Source organism: Rhagoletis zephyria, unplaced genomic scaffold (assembly GCF_001687245.7).
Source record: "Rhagoletis zephyria isolate East Lansing unplaced genomic scaffold, Rhagoletis_zephyria_1.1 Rzeph_scaffold_00906, whole genome shotgun sequence".
Taxonomy (NCBI): domain Eukaryota; kingdom Metazoa; phylum Arthropoda; class Insecta; order Diptera; family Tephritidae; genus Rhagoletis; species Rhagoletis zephyria.
The window spans coordinates 59,889-76,244 of NW_016157990.1; the positions used below are offsets into that span (position 1 = coordinate 59,889).

At 35.9% G+C, this 16,356-nt stretch overlaps 1 protein-coding gene and 1 long non-coding RNA gene across 2 annotated transcripts; one reads left to right on the forward strand and one right to left on the reverse strand.

Moving 5' to 3' along the window:
• Nucleotides 1–599: 599 nt before the first annotated feature.
• Nucleotides 600–5,825, reverse strand: LOC108362002 (trichohyalin-like). Its single transcript, XM_017614820.1, has 2 exons — nucleotides 837–5,825; nucleotides 600–782 (listed from the first exon to the last, which is right to left on the reverse strand). The coding sequence occupies exons 1-2, from the start codon at nucleotides 5,705–5,707 to the stop codon at nucleotides 731–733; spliced, it is 4,923 nt and encodes a 1,640-aa protein (XP_017470309.1). The 5' UTR covers nucleotides 5,708–5,825; the 3' UTR covers nucleotides 600–730.
• A 2,756-nt stretch (nucleotides 5,826–8,581) lies between these two features.
• Nucleotides 8,582–13,036, forward strand: LOC108362003 (uncharacterized). Its single transcript, XR_001847392.1, has 2 exons — nucleotides 8,582–8,798; nucleotides 11,971–13,036. It is a non-coding gene; the product is annotated as an uncharacterized LOC108362003 (long non-coding RNA).
• The last annotated feature ends 3,320 nt before the right edge of the window (nucleotides 13,037–16,356 follow it).

The following is a 16,356-nucleotide window of genomic DNA, read 5'->3' on the forward strand; positions in this document are numbered from 1 at the left end:
GCTTGGTTTGTCAAACCGCTTGTGTGGTGTATTTCGCTCTTAAGGAATTTTGACAACTGATATCTCACAGCTTGTTGTCTCGCTCTTTCCACAAGAAATAAAGGAACGGGCATATATTTCTGTTGCAAACCTGGGTTAAGAGAACCTCTTTTTTCACAAGAAAGNAAATAAAGGAACGGGCATATATTTCTGTTGCAAACCTGGGTTAAGAGAACCTCTTTTTTCACAAGAAAGTTTAGAAAACCGTAGTAGAAAGCGTAGCAAATTTCTTAATAACTGCGTACTGCCCCAAGAAAATTTTACAAAGAAAATTTCTTATCCATTTCTTGTACGTCATTTTATACGGAGTTTTTGCTTTTCTTGAGAGCTGCAAACTGGCCTAATACCTAAAATTTTCATAATAAATTTACAAAAATATAATTTGAATTGGCTCTTTTAATTAGAGTAACATTTTTATTGAAGGTATTTTATATGGGCTTATTTATAATAAATAACTTGTACAGAATTAATAACAGGTTTGGCGAAATATTTACATTTATTCCCAATTTTTTTTGTATTATTTTGCTATATATTGGCCTTTTTTATGATACATATGCACATAAATATATAATTGTTTGCATAACACAGCGATATTGCCAAGGATTTGCTTTAGGTACACTTCTTTATTATATACATACAATTCATTAATCCATTTTCAAGTATTTTAAAATTCTTCCTGATTCAGATATTTTTAAAAACCAATTAAATTTGATGAACTGCTAAAATATTGCCGTTGCCCTTTTCTAAAATAAAGAATTATTGAATTAATATTGAAATGTCATTAATAGTTGTCTTACTTTATCTCGAGGTCGTGTCCCTTTAGTGATTTCAATAAAGCCAAAGCTAATATTGCCCCTTGTCCAAGTAAAATATATCCGCGTTTCGTATGAGTGTCAGTGCTTCTTCGCAAATCATCCTCTTTGGCATTTATATCGAGTTTTGATTGCATCTGCCGACCGCTAAAGGCCACGTTGACTGCACCACCATCTAAACGTGTGAAAAACAAGGATTGTTCCTCACGACCATTGCAGCGCTGTGCTTGTGTCCTTTCTACTGAACGGTAGTCCGTGCGCATTGTTGAAATATTTTTTTCGCTGTCAGCAACGCGCGATGAAGCGTCGCGCTTGTCAACAAGCCTTGTAACTTCCCGTTCCTCACGATCCCCGGAAAGCCTGTTAGCGGCGAAACGATTTTCGCGTTCATTATGCCTCTGAGAAGCAGATATATCGCCTTCTCGTCTTTCCCACTCATTAGCACTACTGCCAATTTCTCGTCGTTCCTCACTCTCATCGAAATGCTTTGTACCCACACCATATTTTACGTGATCATCAATCCTACGAGCTATTTCTCGTCTTTCTGGCTCATTAATGTTACTATCGATTGTTCGTCGTTCTTCGCGATCATCAAATTTCTGGTCTAGCTCTCGCCGGTATCCAAGGGTTCCAACGCGAGTGACAGCATCTCGTCGGGCATCTTCGAGTCTTTTCCTCTCATCAAAACTTTTATCGATTGATCGTCGTTCCTCACGCTCATAAAACCGCCCGCTAGCTGCAAATTGTTCTGCGATAACATTTCGATGGTCCTCTCGGTATTCAGCGCGTCTCGTAGCATCTTGTCTTTCGCGCTCAGCAACACTCCTGACATGTAGTCCTCGGTCCTCACGCTCATTTAATCGCCGAGTTTGTTCTCGTCGGTTCTCGCGATTATCAGCACGTACTATAGCGCCTCGTCGTTCGTCTCTTCGTAATTCTCGCTCAATTACGTCACTGGAAATTGTTTGCCGGTCCTCACGATTATCTAAACTCCTTGGACTAAGAGATAGATCCTCGCGGTAATCAAACCGCCGGGTTAATTCTCGTCGGGCGTCATCGCGTGTAATAGCATATCGACGTTCATCTTCCCGTCTTTCTCGCTCATGAACACCTCTGCCGATTGCTCGCCGTTCCTCACGCTCATCACTCCGCCTGGCCGCAGCTGATCGTTCCTCGCGCTCATCCAGTGGCTGGATTAATTCTCGTCGGCCCTCACGATCTTCAGCGCGAGTAGTAGCGTCTCTTCGTCCTTCTTTTCGCATTTCCTGCTCAGAAACACTCTTGTCGAATACTCGTCGTTGCTCACGCTCATCCGACCGCCTGGAATTAACTGTTCGTTCTTCGCGATCAGTAAGGCGTTGACCTAGATTTCTTCGCTCCTTAAGGTTGTTAGTGCCTAAAATAGCATATTTTCGTTGCTGTTCTCGTCTTTCTGGCTCGTCAACACTTCTGTCGATTGTTTGTCGTTCTTCGCGCTCACCAATTCGTTTGGTAGGAGAAAATTGTTCTGCGATAACATCTCGACGGTCCTTTCGGAATTCAACGCATTCGTCTTCTCGTCTTTCGCACTCAGCAACACTCCTGACATATGATCGTCGGTCCTCATGCTCATCTAACCGTCCAGTTGGCTCTCGTCGGTTCTCGTGGGTATCTACACGTGCGATTGCGCCTCGTCGTTCGTCTCTTCGTGATTCTCGCCCAATTACGTCATTGGCAATTGTTAGCCGGTCCTCACGATTATCGAAACTCCTTGGACTAAAAGACAGATCCACACGGTCATTAAACCGCTGAGTTAATTCTCGTCGGGCGTCAACGCTTGCAATAGCATATCGTCTTTCATCTTCTCGTCTTTCTTGCTCGACTGCCCTTTTGCCAATTTCTCTCCGTTCCTCACGGTCATCAATTCGTCTGGTAGTAGGTGATCGTTCCTCGCGATCTTCAAATCGCTGGGTTAATTCTCGTCGCTCCTCGCGAGCTTCAAGGAGGGTAATAGCGTCTCTTCTCACTTCATATCGTCTTTCCCGCTCACCAATTCTTTTGTCGATTGTTCGTCGCTGCTCACGCTCATCGAACCGCCTGAAAGTAATTGATCTTTCTTCGCGACCAGCAAAGTGCTGACCTAGATTTCTTCGGTCCTTAAGGTTGTTAGTGCCGACAATAGCATACTTTCGTTCATCGTCTCGTCTTTCTGGCTCATCAATACTTCTATCGATTGTTTTTCGTTCCTCGCGGTCACCAATTCGTTTAGAAAGAGCAAATTGTTCTGCAATAACATCTCGATGGTCCTCCCGGAATTCAGCGCGTGTGGGAGCATCTTGTCCGTCGTCTTCTCGTCTTCGGCGCTCAGCTACACTCCTTACATGAGATCTTCGGTTATCATACTCATCTAATCGCCGAGTTGGTTCTCGTCGCTTCTCACGGGTATCAGCACGTGCTATAACGCCTCGTCGTTCATTCCTTCGTGATTCTTGCTGAATAACGTCATTGGAAATTGTTAGCCGGTCCACACGATTATCGAAACTCCTTGGACTAACAGATATATACCCGCGGTCATAAAATCGCTGGGTTAATTCTCGTCTCTCTCGTTCGTCAACACTTTTGCCGATTTCTCGCCGCTCCTTACGCTCATCAATCTGCCTGGTAGCAGCTGATCGCTCCTCGCGGTCTCGGGTCTCCCGCTCATCAATTCTGTTGTCGATTGTTCGTCGCTCCTTATGGTCATCAAACATTCTGGTAGTAACTGATCGTTCTTCGCGATCAGAAAAGCGTTGACCTAGATTTCGTCGGTCCTCAAGGTTTTCAGCGCGTGCGATAGCATCTCTGTGTTCATCTTCTCGTCTTTCTCGCTCAACACTTCTGCCGGTTGCTCGCCGTTCCTCACGCTCATCAATTGGTTTGGTGGCATCTGATCGTTCTTGGCGATCATCAAACCGCTGGGTTAATTGTCGGCGGTCGTCATGACCTTCAGCGCGAGTAGTAGCGTCTCTTCGTTCTTCTTCTCGTCTTTCACGCTCATCAACACTTCTGCCGATTGTTCGCCGTTCCTCACGCTCATCAATACGTATGGTAGCAGCTGATCGCTCGTCGCGATAATCAAATCGCCGGGTTAGTTCTCGTCGGTCGTCACGGACGTCACGCGCATTAGCGCGAGTAGTAACATCTTCTCGTTCTTCTTCTCGAATTTCCCTCTCATCAACACTTCTCTCGAGTGTTCGTCGTTGATCACGCTCATCCAACCGCCTGGAAATAACTGATCGTTCTTCGCGCTGAACTAGATTTCGTCGGTACATAACGTTGTCAGCGCGTACTATAGCATCTCTGTGTTCATTTTCTTGTCTTTCTCGATCATCAACACTTTTGCCGATTGTTTGTCGTTCCTCACGCTCATCAATTTGTTTGGTAGCTGCAGATCGTTCTTCGTGATCATCAAACCGCTGGGTTGATTCTCGTCCGTTCTTACGGATCTCAGCGCCATCAAAAACATCTCGCCGTTCACCTTCTCGTCTTTCGCGCTCATCAACACTCCTGGGATGTGCTCGTCGTTCCTCACGGTCATCAATACCTTTTGTATCAGCAGATCGTTCTTTACCATTAGCAATCTGTCGGGCTAGTTCTTGGTGGTACTCATGGGTTTCCACGCGTGCTATAGTATTTCTTCGTTCGTTTTCTTGTCTTTCGAGGTCATAAAAACGCCGAGCTGCTTCTCGTTTGTCCTCTCGAGCTTCCGTGCGAGTGGTAGCATCTCGTCGCTCGCCTTTTCGTGATTCCCGCTTATTAATACTATTGGCAGTTAGCCGTTCCTCACGGTTACCGAAACTTTTTGCTCTGGCAGATCGTCCGTCACGGTCGTCCAACTGCTGGCCTAGTTCTCGTTGGTCCTCACTGGTTTCAGCGCGTGCTACAGTGTTTATTCGTTCGTCTTCTTGTCTTTTCTCCTCATCAATACCTCTGGTAATTTTTCGTCGTTCCTCACGATCGTCGAAACGTTTTGTACCAGCAGATCGTTCTTTGCGATTATAAATCCGCGTGGTAACATCTTGTGGTTGGTCTTCTCGTATGCCGCGCACATCAACACTTCTGGCATGTGCTCGTCGTTCGTCTTTTCGTTCGTCTCGCCCATGTTCTCGTCCTTTCTCATGATGATCGGTAGCAGCTGATCGTTCTTCGCGTTCTCCAAATCTCTTAATTACTTCCCTTTGGTCCTCGCGGGTTTGAGCGCGTGCGACAATATCCCGGCGTTCATCTCCACGTCCGGCCCTCTCATCAGTATCTCTATTAAGTGCTCGTCGTTCCTCACTATCATCAAAAATCCTGTTAGAAGCAAATCGTTTTACGCGGTCTTCAAATCGCTGAACTAATTCGCGTCGATTCTCACGAGTGTCTGCGCGTTCGGTAGCATCTCGTCGCCCATGTTCTCGTCTTTCGCGCTCATCATCACTCCTCGCAATTACTCGCCGCTCATCGTTATTGTAGCGCCTGTCAGCAGTGATTCGTTCATCGCGCTCATTTAACTGATTGTTTTTAACCTGTTGACCGTCATTGCTTTTGTCTGAACTGCGCTGTTCCGCATGCTCGTTGCAAAGTTTGGTGGTACTTACAATGTGTTGCTGCTGACTATCTGATTTGATTGAGCGGTAAGTCCTTAGTCTGGCATCAAAGTCTGTATTAGTAAATTTCCTGTAAGACGCGTTTTCTCGCAACCAGTTTACATCACCGTTTGAGTATCGATCACTTTCACCTTCGAAACGCTCATAACAATATTCACGGTCACAAGTGCGAGGCTCAATTCGAGCCAAAATGTTGACTACAAGTAGGTAAATGACAGTTGCCTTCAACTGCCAATACCCAAATCCCATCTTATCGTTTCGCTTAGTTTATTCTTTGCTTATCCTTTTAAGTTAGAGTTATAATATTTATATACCGGGGTTTTTTTTTAAATGCTGTTTGGCGCACTTGGAATATGTCCTTGTCGGGCTATTCGCTCTGACTTGACTGACCTCCTGAGGGCATTTTTACCGCTTTTATACAAATCGTTAGCCTGCAAAGCCGACACCATTTGCGATTTCGTAGTGAAAGAAGTTCTCCGATTTCTTCCTTCTCAGTGAACTTCAATTTAGCGCTGATTGATTGAATTTTCTTATCGCACATGTGCACCACTGCACTTCAGAGAATAATGTGTATGCATGTGTGTAGGTGCGTTTTTGTGTTGTTGTGGTTTTTTGTAATGCTGTATAGAAAATATTAAATATCTTGTTTTATGAATGAACATTTGCAAATCCTTGGCAATGACGTCAATGAAAAGCCTGCTTTGATGGCCAAGGACCTTTGCGTTGTGGAAACAAAAATCGCTGTACACAGTAAATATATTTAAAACGAATCACTGTCAAACTTAAGACTAGACACAATGTACGAAAAAGGCTTTATTTGAATCTTAGAAAATTTTTCTAAAATAAGAATACCTTGTTTATATGATTATTGGATCCTTTTGGACCTTGAGACAAAGTACATGTACATTAGGGTGATCCGAAAGTCCAATGCGAGAAAAGTGAAATCGGAATTTTTATGCTCGCGCCCTCTAGCCTTGTTCTATATAATAAAAAAAAATATGTATATACCCCCTGTTTTTTTTCATTCAAAAAATGTTTAGAGGCCACTCAAAATCACTCAAAGTTGCCCGTGCTTTTTATATGGGAAAAACTATTTTTCGTAGAAATGGAATAGAATCCTTAAAAATCAATATTTTTTAATCGGAAAACTCTGTTTCTCTTCAGAATTAAAAAAAAAATAATACCCAATTGCTTATTTAACAAGTTTTTATTTTTAAAGTGGCATAAATCACTTTCCACCTCTTTTGCTGCAATGGCAGGTTACTTGTATCTCAACGCGTCGGTTATTCGTTCACCGAAAGGGAAAAGATTTTGTCATTAGGTTATGACGATATAGCGATTTACAGATGCATTCGGTTACAAGTAACCGGTCATTTAAGTACAAGAGATATGAAGTGACATACGCCATTTTGTTTAAGTTTTATTAAACAACTCATTTATAAAAACTATTTGGGGAATTTTATTTTATTTTATTATTTTTTTAGATTAAAACTTTGGTTATTTTTTGGCTTTTTCTTTAGGTTTTCAGAACTATTTGGCATTTTTAGTGTAATACTTTTCGAGATATTTTGTTTTCGGGACTATTTTTAGGTTTTCCGGACTTTTTGGGATCTTCGAAATTCTTCAGGATTTCAGGATTATCGGGACTTCTTGGGGTTTCGTGCCTAAATTTTTTTATACACAGTGGAAACATGTTATAAAAATGCATGCTCAATACTGTTATATAAAAAAGGGAGGCGACAGACATCTCGACCAGTTTGACTATTTTCCTTTCGTTTGTTTAATGCTTATTAATTTTTTATTAAAGCCCAGTTAATAATATGTAATACTTAACACCATATATATTCACATTTCAAACGCCGTAACCAACACCAAAAAAAAACTTTCGTTAAAACTTCTAGCTTTTTGATTAAATTTTTTATAAATATTTTGAGTACGCAGTTTCAACTCAAATTTAGTATAACAAAGCGAAAGTTTCAAGTGGCCGCAAAATGCCGTTGATTTTTGACAATTTTTATTTTTTTTTTGTCGACCATACTTTGTATGGAAGAAAATGGCCGACATCCTCAACAAAAAAAAAATAAAAAATCATAAAATCAACGGCATTTTGTAGCCAAGTTTCAAGTTCGTTGTACTACAAAACTGCATACTCAAAATATTTCTAAAAAATTTTATTAAAAAACTCTAACATCCAAATTCATAAAAAATAAATTCGACTTTATTGGTTTATAAACATAAAATTTTTATGAAAATGTCTCTTTATAAAGTCATTAAATTTATTTTTTATAAATAGGGCCATAAACTTTTACGAAAGTTTGTTGATTTTTTTTAAATGTTGCACAATAATTGAAGCTTGGATTTATGTTCATGACTTTTGTTAAAGAAAATACTATATTTTTATAAACAAATAATTATAACTAAAAAATATTAAGATAAATGGGCAAAGTTATGATACGCACAATTGATGAAGAAAATAAATTAAAGCAAAAAAGCCAGTGTCATATCCTTCATCTCCCTCTTATTACCCCTGTTATAATCATGGAATACACTCAATTTTCTACCAGCTACTTTTACTTATAAATTAATTTCATGACGTCAATACATTTCGTAATTTTTTTTTTTTAACTGCAAACAATAAAGCGTTATGACACATGCTTTGTTATATGTGTATGCATATGCCCCAAATAATATATTAGTACAAATCTATTTTTGAACCCTTAAAAAAAAGGTACACACATACTTATGCATGTTCATCTATTTCATTCATAAACTGATTTTCATTCATTATTTTCTACTTTATTACATTGAAGAAGCATTCGAGCGGCACAAAGGAGTCGATTGCCACAAACAAAATTGCAACTACATACATAAAAACGGAGTTAACAAGCAATCCACTAACAAAACTAAACTCACACGCACTTCACACTTTCTTAACAGCACAACGTGCTAGCGGTATCCTGGCTGCGGGCTATGTCCTGCCTGCTGGTGCACATTTGTGATAAGAAGAATCCAATCAAACGAAATTTAATCGTAATGATTAATTTTTTTTTCTTTCTTTTAAACGCCGATGTAGCGTAGCTAAAAAGAATTACTTGGCACTCAGTTAGGCGGAAAATTTAAATTGTATTAACGGAAGCGCTTCGACCCTATGCTGTGTATTATGCAATATGTGTAAAGGATTTGCTTAGCTGTGGAAAAAGTATAAAAGTGGCAATTTACGCTGACTTAGAGTTTAGTGTATAGATTACCAGCTACTTGTGGCGAACTAAACGTGGTGCTGATTGTCGCTGCGGAAACTCAATTGTAGTAAAGTGAAGAGGAGCAAAGTGGGTAAAAATGGGTGAGTTCGAAAGTGGTGTCGCTAAATTCCATCGTGAAATAAAATGTGGCAGTATTCATCACACCTTTCTGGTTAATAGTTTTGGAAACTAACCGCCTAATCTAACAAAGCCACAAACATCAGCGCCTCACTATTGTGATTTGTACTGCGCCTTAAAAAATTACACAAAAACTAGATTTTAAGTCTAAGGAAATGAAAAAAAAAAAAAAATTTTTTTTTAGTGACATACCTATTTGTTGTAGCGTCATACTTTGAGGCGCAGTATAAATTACAATAATGATGCGCTGAGTTTTGTGACTTTTTTAGAATAGGACTGTAATAAAATTCTGAATTTCACTACATAACTAGATAGCCCAATAACCAGTTAGGTTTGAAAAAAGTTTTAAATATTAAGTTCTAACCTCATAGGATTTTTCTAATTGAAAAAAAAAGAATACCAGTATTTTTTTGTAAAAAAAAATATGTATATATTTATACGGGGAAAAACACTTTTTCGTAAAAATGGTATAGAACTTAATATTTTCATTTCTTTTCAGTAGACTTCCAATAATAGAACCCAGTTGTCTTCCCATTGCTTTTTTGTGGTTTATGTGGTACCTTTAAAAAATAGGTAATATTAAAATATGGTTAAATAAAAATTGGGTATTGTTATTGGAAGTCTCCTACAAAGAAGAAGAGGTTTTCAATCGAAAAATATTTATTTTCAAGAATTCTATACCATTTCTACGAAAAAGTTGCTTTGCTTTGAGGCAGTTTTAAATATATACTTTTTTTTAACAAAAAAATACGGATATTTTTTTATCCATTTAGAAAAATCTTAAGATTCGCCCCTTAACATTTTAACTTTAATTTTAAACTTTTTTCCCCGCGTATATTTTTATACCACCCATGCATACTTTGTCGCTAAAAGTAAATTGTTTTCATTACATACTTCGGACAGTCACAAGATGTAGTGAAAATCTTAATGATTATATTAAAATTGCAAAATTCAATCAATATACATAATAATACATAAATATACATTTACAGTGAATCGTCGACATAACGAACCTTGATAAAACGAAAAACTCCATTTAACAAAAGTTTTGCTGAGTTCTCTGAAAAAATTGTCACCCAAAAATGCTCCATAAATATAACGAATGAAATTTTGAGAATGAAAACATTCAAATTATATCAACGGTTTAAGTCCCGTTAGCAAAAACCAAAAATGTCGACTCAAAAGCCTCTACACAGAGAATTAAAGATATTTTTACGATGATAGACCGGTTAGAAAACAAGTAATTTTTAAGCAAAAAACAAAACCGACTTCAATTTTCGTATGAAAATTTAAGATTATCGTTAATCTCTTCCTGATCCAATGATCGAATTTAAACCAAATTAGAATCGGACCACCTTTCCTTTAAAAAAAGAAATCGGTTAACGTGGTGCAAAGTTATGCGGTAACATACATAAAAAAAGTATACAAAAGTAATCCCGAGAAGTTCCAAACAGGACGAAAGACTCCCGGAAACTCCGAGATAATTCCGAAAGTCCCAAAAAAGTACCGAATAATCCCATAAAAATAAAAAAAAATCTCCCGAAAAATTGCTAAAGTTCTAAAAATACTCCGGAAAAATAAGACACGAAGAATCCAGAAAAAAAAAATACAAACAATTTAAAAAAAAAACTTGAAAAGTATCAAAACTCACGATGAATTTCATTATTTTGCTAATTTATGAAATAAATAAAAAAAAATCACCGATTATTGTTTATTTTCCTTAACCGTTTAATATTAAGAAATCTACTCAATTCATTCGTACTTTGGCACCTCAAATAGTAGTTTCATTCCCGTACAATCCGGACCGGATTCGGTAATTAGAGAGTAAGCGATAAGGTTGCTCTCAAAAACGGTAAAATATCCAAAAGTGCGGGAATGCAAAAAACCACATTTCGTGCCAGAGTTTGAGAAAGAGCTGATTTACGTGGTTTTTTGTTGTTTCCACTTAAGTGCAAACAGTTGGAAATTGAATTTTGGTTTTACAAATTTAAATAAGTACATAAGGATTGAAAATGCATCCAACGGGTCATTCACTATTCCTTACTTGCTGTCTCCACAGGCAAAAGTTTTTATCTTGATAATGTTATCAGGCAAAATATTGCCAATGGAGACCGCATATTGCTCCTGGCAAGCAACAATTATCAGAGCTTTTATCTTGATAAATATTGCTAGCAATTTGGTACTTTGACAGCTACATTTACATATGCGCGATGACTTCGTGGCGGCAACATGATCGATACTTTAATATAAAAGCAAAAATTGAGCTGTTTTCTATTAAAATATTTGTTATTATGTATTTGGGAGTGAAATAGCATATTTTTTAAATTTTTTAAGTGATTAACCGGCAAAAATAGCCATCTTATAAATGCTGTTATCGAAATAAAAAATGTCCACATACAAATTTATGTCAGGCAATAAAAATGACATTTTGAAGGCAAAAAATTTTGCCTGTGGAGACGGGCCGTTAAAAGCACAAATTAAAGACAAGCAACATAGAAACACAAAACAGCTGATATGCACTTTCGACACTTTATCAATTTTTGCCGGAGAAAAAGTCCGGGCTATTTCGGGCACGAAGAAGAAAGCATTTACGATCCAACTGAGGAATGCATGCGTTCTCCATTGCCCATTTTGTTGAGTACGGGAACGATTTCTGGGCTATTGCGGGCATCCAGCGTTGCGTTAGGAAACAAAACCAGTAATTGCAAATGCTTTTTTACTTAAGTAAAAACTTTACTAAATAAACGACAACTTTAATTCAAAATTATTTTTGTATGCCCATCACTGAATGTATAGAGCTTTAATTATAAAGATTGAAACAGAAATCTTTTATTTTTATAGGGGCAGCAAACCGGTTTTGAAAAAAAGCTGTCTTTGAATCGAACCATTGACGCATTTGGGCTATAAACGGAACGTTTTTTTTGTTTTAAATTACTAGAACCGAGCCGAAAACTACAGATTGAATTTATTCGGTTCAGTTCAAATGAAAACTGAACAACAGTTTCTTATTAAATTACGCTTTGAATTTTGGTTGCAAAACTATATTATAAAATTACGAATATTTTTTTTAATTGCAGGCTTGCTGCCCTGCAAAACATTACTGTTCTTTATGATAAACTTATTTCCTTTTTGCAGGATAACAAATACCTAAGGGCCTAGGATGCCAAAATCTTCACCTCATTATCGTTTATGTTTTTCAATCTACCTAAAATATAATTTATATATGGAAATGTACAATATTTTGCGCAGCCGATGTCAGCCGAAACCATCCACTTATGAAAAAATTCGTTGTAAACTTTTTAAACAACTAAAAAAAACAACACTTTCTCAATTTTAAAATATGTATGTATCATGGACTGATTCCTTAAAAAAGTTTTGCGCGCAGTGCTAAATGCATCTATAGTTTTATTTTGTATTTATTTGTTGCAAATATCGTATGAAACGGATAACTTTCGAGCGTTGTAAATTGGACTACCCTACTAGATGGAAATGTGAATCACAATAAAGAAACTAAGCATATAAAAACAAATACAGATGCGTAAATTTTTAATAAAATATGCCACATATGTATAAAAAATTATGCTACCTACTTTGCATAATAAACTCCAAAAATATATATGTATGTATTAACCAAAACTTACTACTTGTTGCAAAAGAAAAAGTAAAATCTTTAAAAGCTAAGGAGAATATTATATACCAAATGAATATGTGTGTAAAATTGTAAATTACAAAAAAAGAATATATATTGCAAGATAAAACATTGTGTGTGTATTAATTAAAATTTGTTATGCTCTATTCAGCCCTTAATCCTTAGATATATACGTACATATTTATATTTACAGACGTTAAAACATGTTGCTGTTGTTTGGGATTACAAAAATAAATTTTAAAACTTGATTGCGGAATACAACAATTTTGGCATCGAAATTTAAAAAATATATATATATATTCACATACGTACAACTATTTGTGGTTAACTGAATACACTTACATAATTATTATTTGTGTGTATAAATGCACCAATACGGCGATACAAGAAATATACAAATATAAAATGCATAATTTTTGGGCAAATGAGATTTTAAGAACAAAAAAAAAATCTGTCTGTACTTGTGTACACTTTATTGTTAAACTATGAAACTTATGAATGTATGCTTTTAATTAAAAAAATATACGCAATTAATATATTTGTTGGGTGAAGTGGAATTTGAGTATTTTATTTCATCAGGGAGATGGCAATTTTTTTATTCGGAATAAAAAAAGCTACATAGCTATGCTATGGCTTTAAAGTGCCCATTAAATTTTAATATAAAAAATTGCATGTTTAAAGTAACTAGGAGCTTAGGAATTTCGAAAATTGTCGAACATCCGCTAGCAAACAAATTTCCAAAAATCAACGGTACAAATTTTATGCGCTACAAAATTGCAATCAAAATTTTTTCTAAAAATTCTGATAGTAGAAGACCCAAATAAGGCACGACCTTCACCCCACTCTTTAATGCTTCAAATCTATTTTGTATGAAATTTTACGTGTTAAGAAGTGGGTCGGCTGTTAAACAGATTAGTGCAAATTACTATTATTACTTACCTGTCAATACATACCTGCCAACCCACTAAGTAAGCCAGGAAAAAATAGACAACCCGATGTTTTCTCATTCTATCGGCTTAATACTTTCGATTGGTATATAATTTGTTCATTAAATAAATGAGAGCAAAATTAAAAATAACAATAATTTTCGAATATTTAGTTAAAAATATCCTGTATACTTTAAGCCATGCATTTTGTTTAAACTTTGCACTAAATTTTAAGCAATCCGGAAACTTACATATGAGCTATTCTTTTTTAAGTCGGACAGATTTCGTAAAAAAAATATGTCATATCTCCGATTCGGTTCAAATTTTGTATGGGTTCTATACGTGAAATAAGCTAACACATGTTCGAGAAATTTTTTGTTTTATTTTGGAACGAATTTCCGTCATCCCGGTTTCGGCGTTGTGTCATCTACAGTGTAATTTTTCGTTCGAAATTTTTTGTAATTCGTTTTCGAAAACTTATGATGAGATATGTTTGGCAAGGTGTTATAAATCGGGGATTTGCATTTTAAATTTTATTGCGGATTCCGATAGAATACCATCTCTAATTTACACCTTCTTGGTGATTAGATCGCTTGTATATCAAGATAATTATCCTCTAGTGTATTTTATTGCTGTAAATTGAATAAAATAAAAAAGCACATACCGTGTGAAGTGAAAAATTATACATACCACCGAGAAATTGATTCTTAATACTTAGATTAATTTTGTTAAGTTCAAAAATTAAAATAGTTTAATATGTTACTTTTTATTAACAAATTAGTAAAACTTGCCTTTAAAAATATGAAGTTAAATATAACCAGAGTCGAAAGCGACAGTCGATTGCACAAAAAATGCACCAAAACATTAAATGTACGTAGACAATTCAACACAAAGAGAGCTCTCGAACAGCAATATTTAATCAGCCTCATTGCGTAAGGCGTATATTAAGGTAAATTGTACCACCCGACAACATTGGTATTGTATACTGTCGTGCTGCAAATAAGTAAACGGCGAAAATCGTCGAAAACTATGCCGTGCTCCAATTTTTTCCGTTTTAATACACTAGCCGAGTGGAGATTTTAGGCAATGACATAAAATTTTCGATACGATTCGACTCTCGAAAAACGACTTGCATTCGACACAACTGAATCCGACAATAATGACTTGTCAGTCGAACACGAACTAGTAGTATGTTGTTGTTGTTGTTTTTGTTTCCTGTAACAGCATAAAAATTCTCGAAAAAGAGTTTTTGGAAAGTGTTGCTGAAGTAGCAGTAATTTGGTTAGATGTGTGTGTATATCGCCTGTCGTATGGACTGGTATCTTCATCTGCCTTACTTCAAATAACTAACTAGAATATTTTATTTTTTCTTGAACTTTTTGAACTTATTTATTTATTGTAATATTATTCGTATTGTAAATATACAGCATTATTTTAATACAACTTACAAAATTCTTTACGAATATTTTACACAATATAATGGCCCTTATTATGAGCTGCATTCGATTTTCGATCTTCGCTGGCTATCGAAGATCGAAGATCGAAAGTGAAATTCGTATTATGAGCTATGCAAGCGTGTCGAAATTTTCGTTGAGTATCGAATTTTCTGTCGAACAGAATTTTACTTTCGATGGTGTAGCGAAGTGTTAGAAAATTGTTAAAAATGTATGATTTTGTATATATTTTCTTACATTTTGGCGGCTAGACACTAATTTTAAACACTTTTTATTAATTTCATGCAGTTCTAACATCGTGAATACTAAACACAAGCTCGAAAGGCTGGTTTTACTTGTGAAAGAAAATCCCAATACTCTGTTGGCGCGATCTCTGAGAACAAAATCGTAGCGCTGTTGATAGTTTTAAAATATTTTAAATAGATTTGGCTCACAAACGCTTCTTTAGATGGTCGGAACTTTTTAATGAATCTGTAGACAAATTTCTTAAATATATTTTATATCAAAATATATTCGAAAGACTAATAAACTTAAACTCTCTTAAACATTTGCTACTCCTGGCCAGTTTACTTAGCTCTCATCCTCTGACGAATCGTTGAACCAGAACTCGTTGTACTCATTTTACCACGTTTTTATAAACTTGCTTTCTTTTTTACTTCATTTTAATTAGAACAAATTTACATAAATATGTATAAGCACAATATTTAGTTTGCTCGATTTGTAAACAAAGCTTCTCAGCGGTGAAAAATATACTATTGTGAACAACCTAAACGAGCGAAATTCACAATAGCGCTATTCTTCATCGAATGAGCGCCATAATACCAAATGAAAATTCGTTCGCTCAGCACTTTCGACCACAGTCGAAAATCGAATGCAACTCATAATAGGGGCCAATATTTCAAAGCACTACAGAACACAATTAAATTATGGTGCTAAGAAATTTACTAATTTTGATTCACTTCTAAAATACTGTGAACGAAGTAAGACTTACTTATAAAACCGGAATGTCTTTAGACATCAGTTGTACACAAAATGTTAGGAGTGCGGTATGTTTAATAGTTTTAACTTTTTTCTTTCGTTTGTTTAATGTTTGTTGATTTTTTTTTAAAGTATAGCTAAAATATACTTTGCAAATTTTTTTGTTGACGATGCTAGTCATTTTCTTCCATTTAAAAAACTTGTCTAGCATCCTTTGTATGAAAAGAAAAGGACTGACGAAAATTTGTTGAATTTTTATAGTTTGTTTTCATAAAATTTGAAATTTGGATTTATATGGCGTTGGATAGACAATGAGCTATACTTTTTCCAAAAATTAATAAACCTTAAACAGACAAAAGAAAATACTCAAAACTGGTCAAAATATCGCACTCCCATTATTTTGTGAACAACTGTACTATGTGCATACGTTTCCAATTCCATAATTTTTTTTTTACCATAATTAAAAAAGAAAATACGTTTAACGAAATTAAGCAAAAAAATATTTAGGGAAGTC

Bases quoted from the DNA above. Each gene is read 5' to 3' on its own strand.
- LOC108362002 (XM_017614820.1), bottom strand. From the start codon at position 5,707: ATGGGATTTGGGTATTGGCAGTTGAAGGCAACTGTCATTTACCTACTT. The intron at 783-836 runs GTAAGACAACTA...TCTTTATTTTAG, and splicing joins GGACACGACCTCGAGATAAA to AAAAGGGCAACGGCAATATT.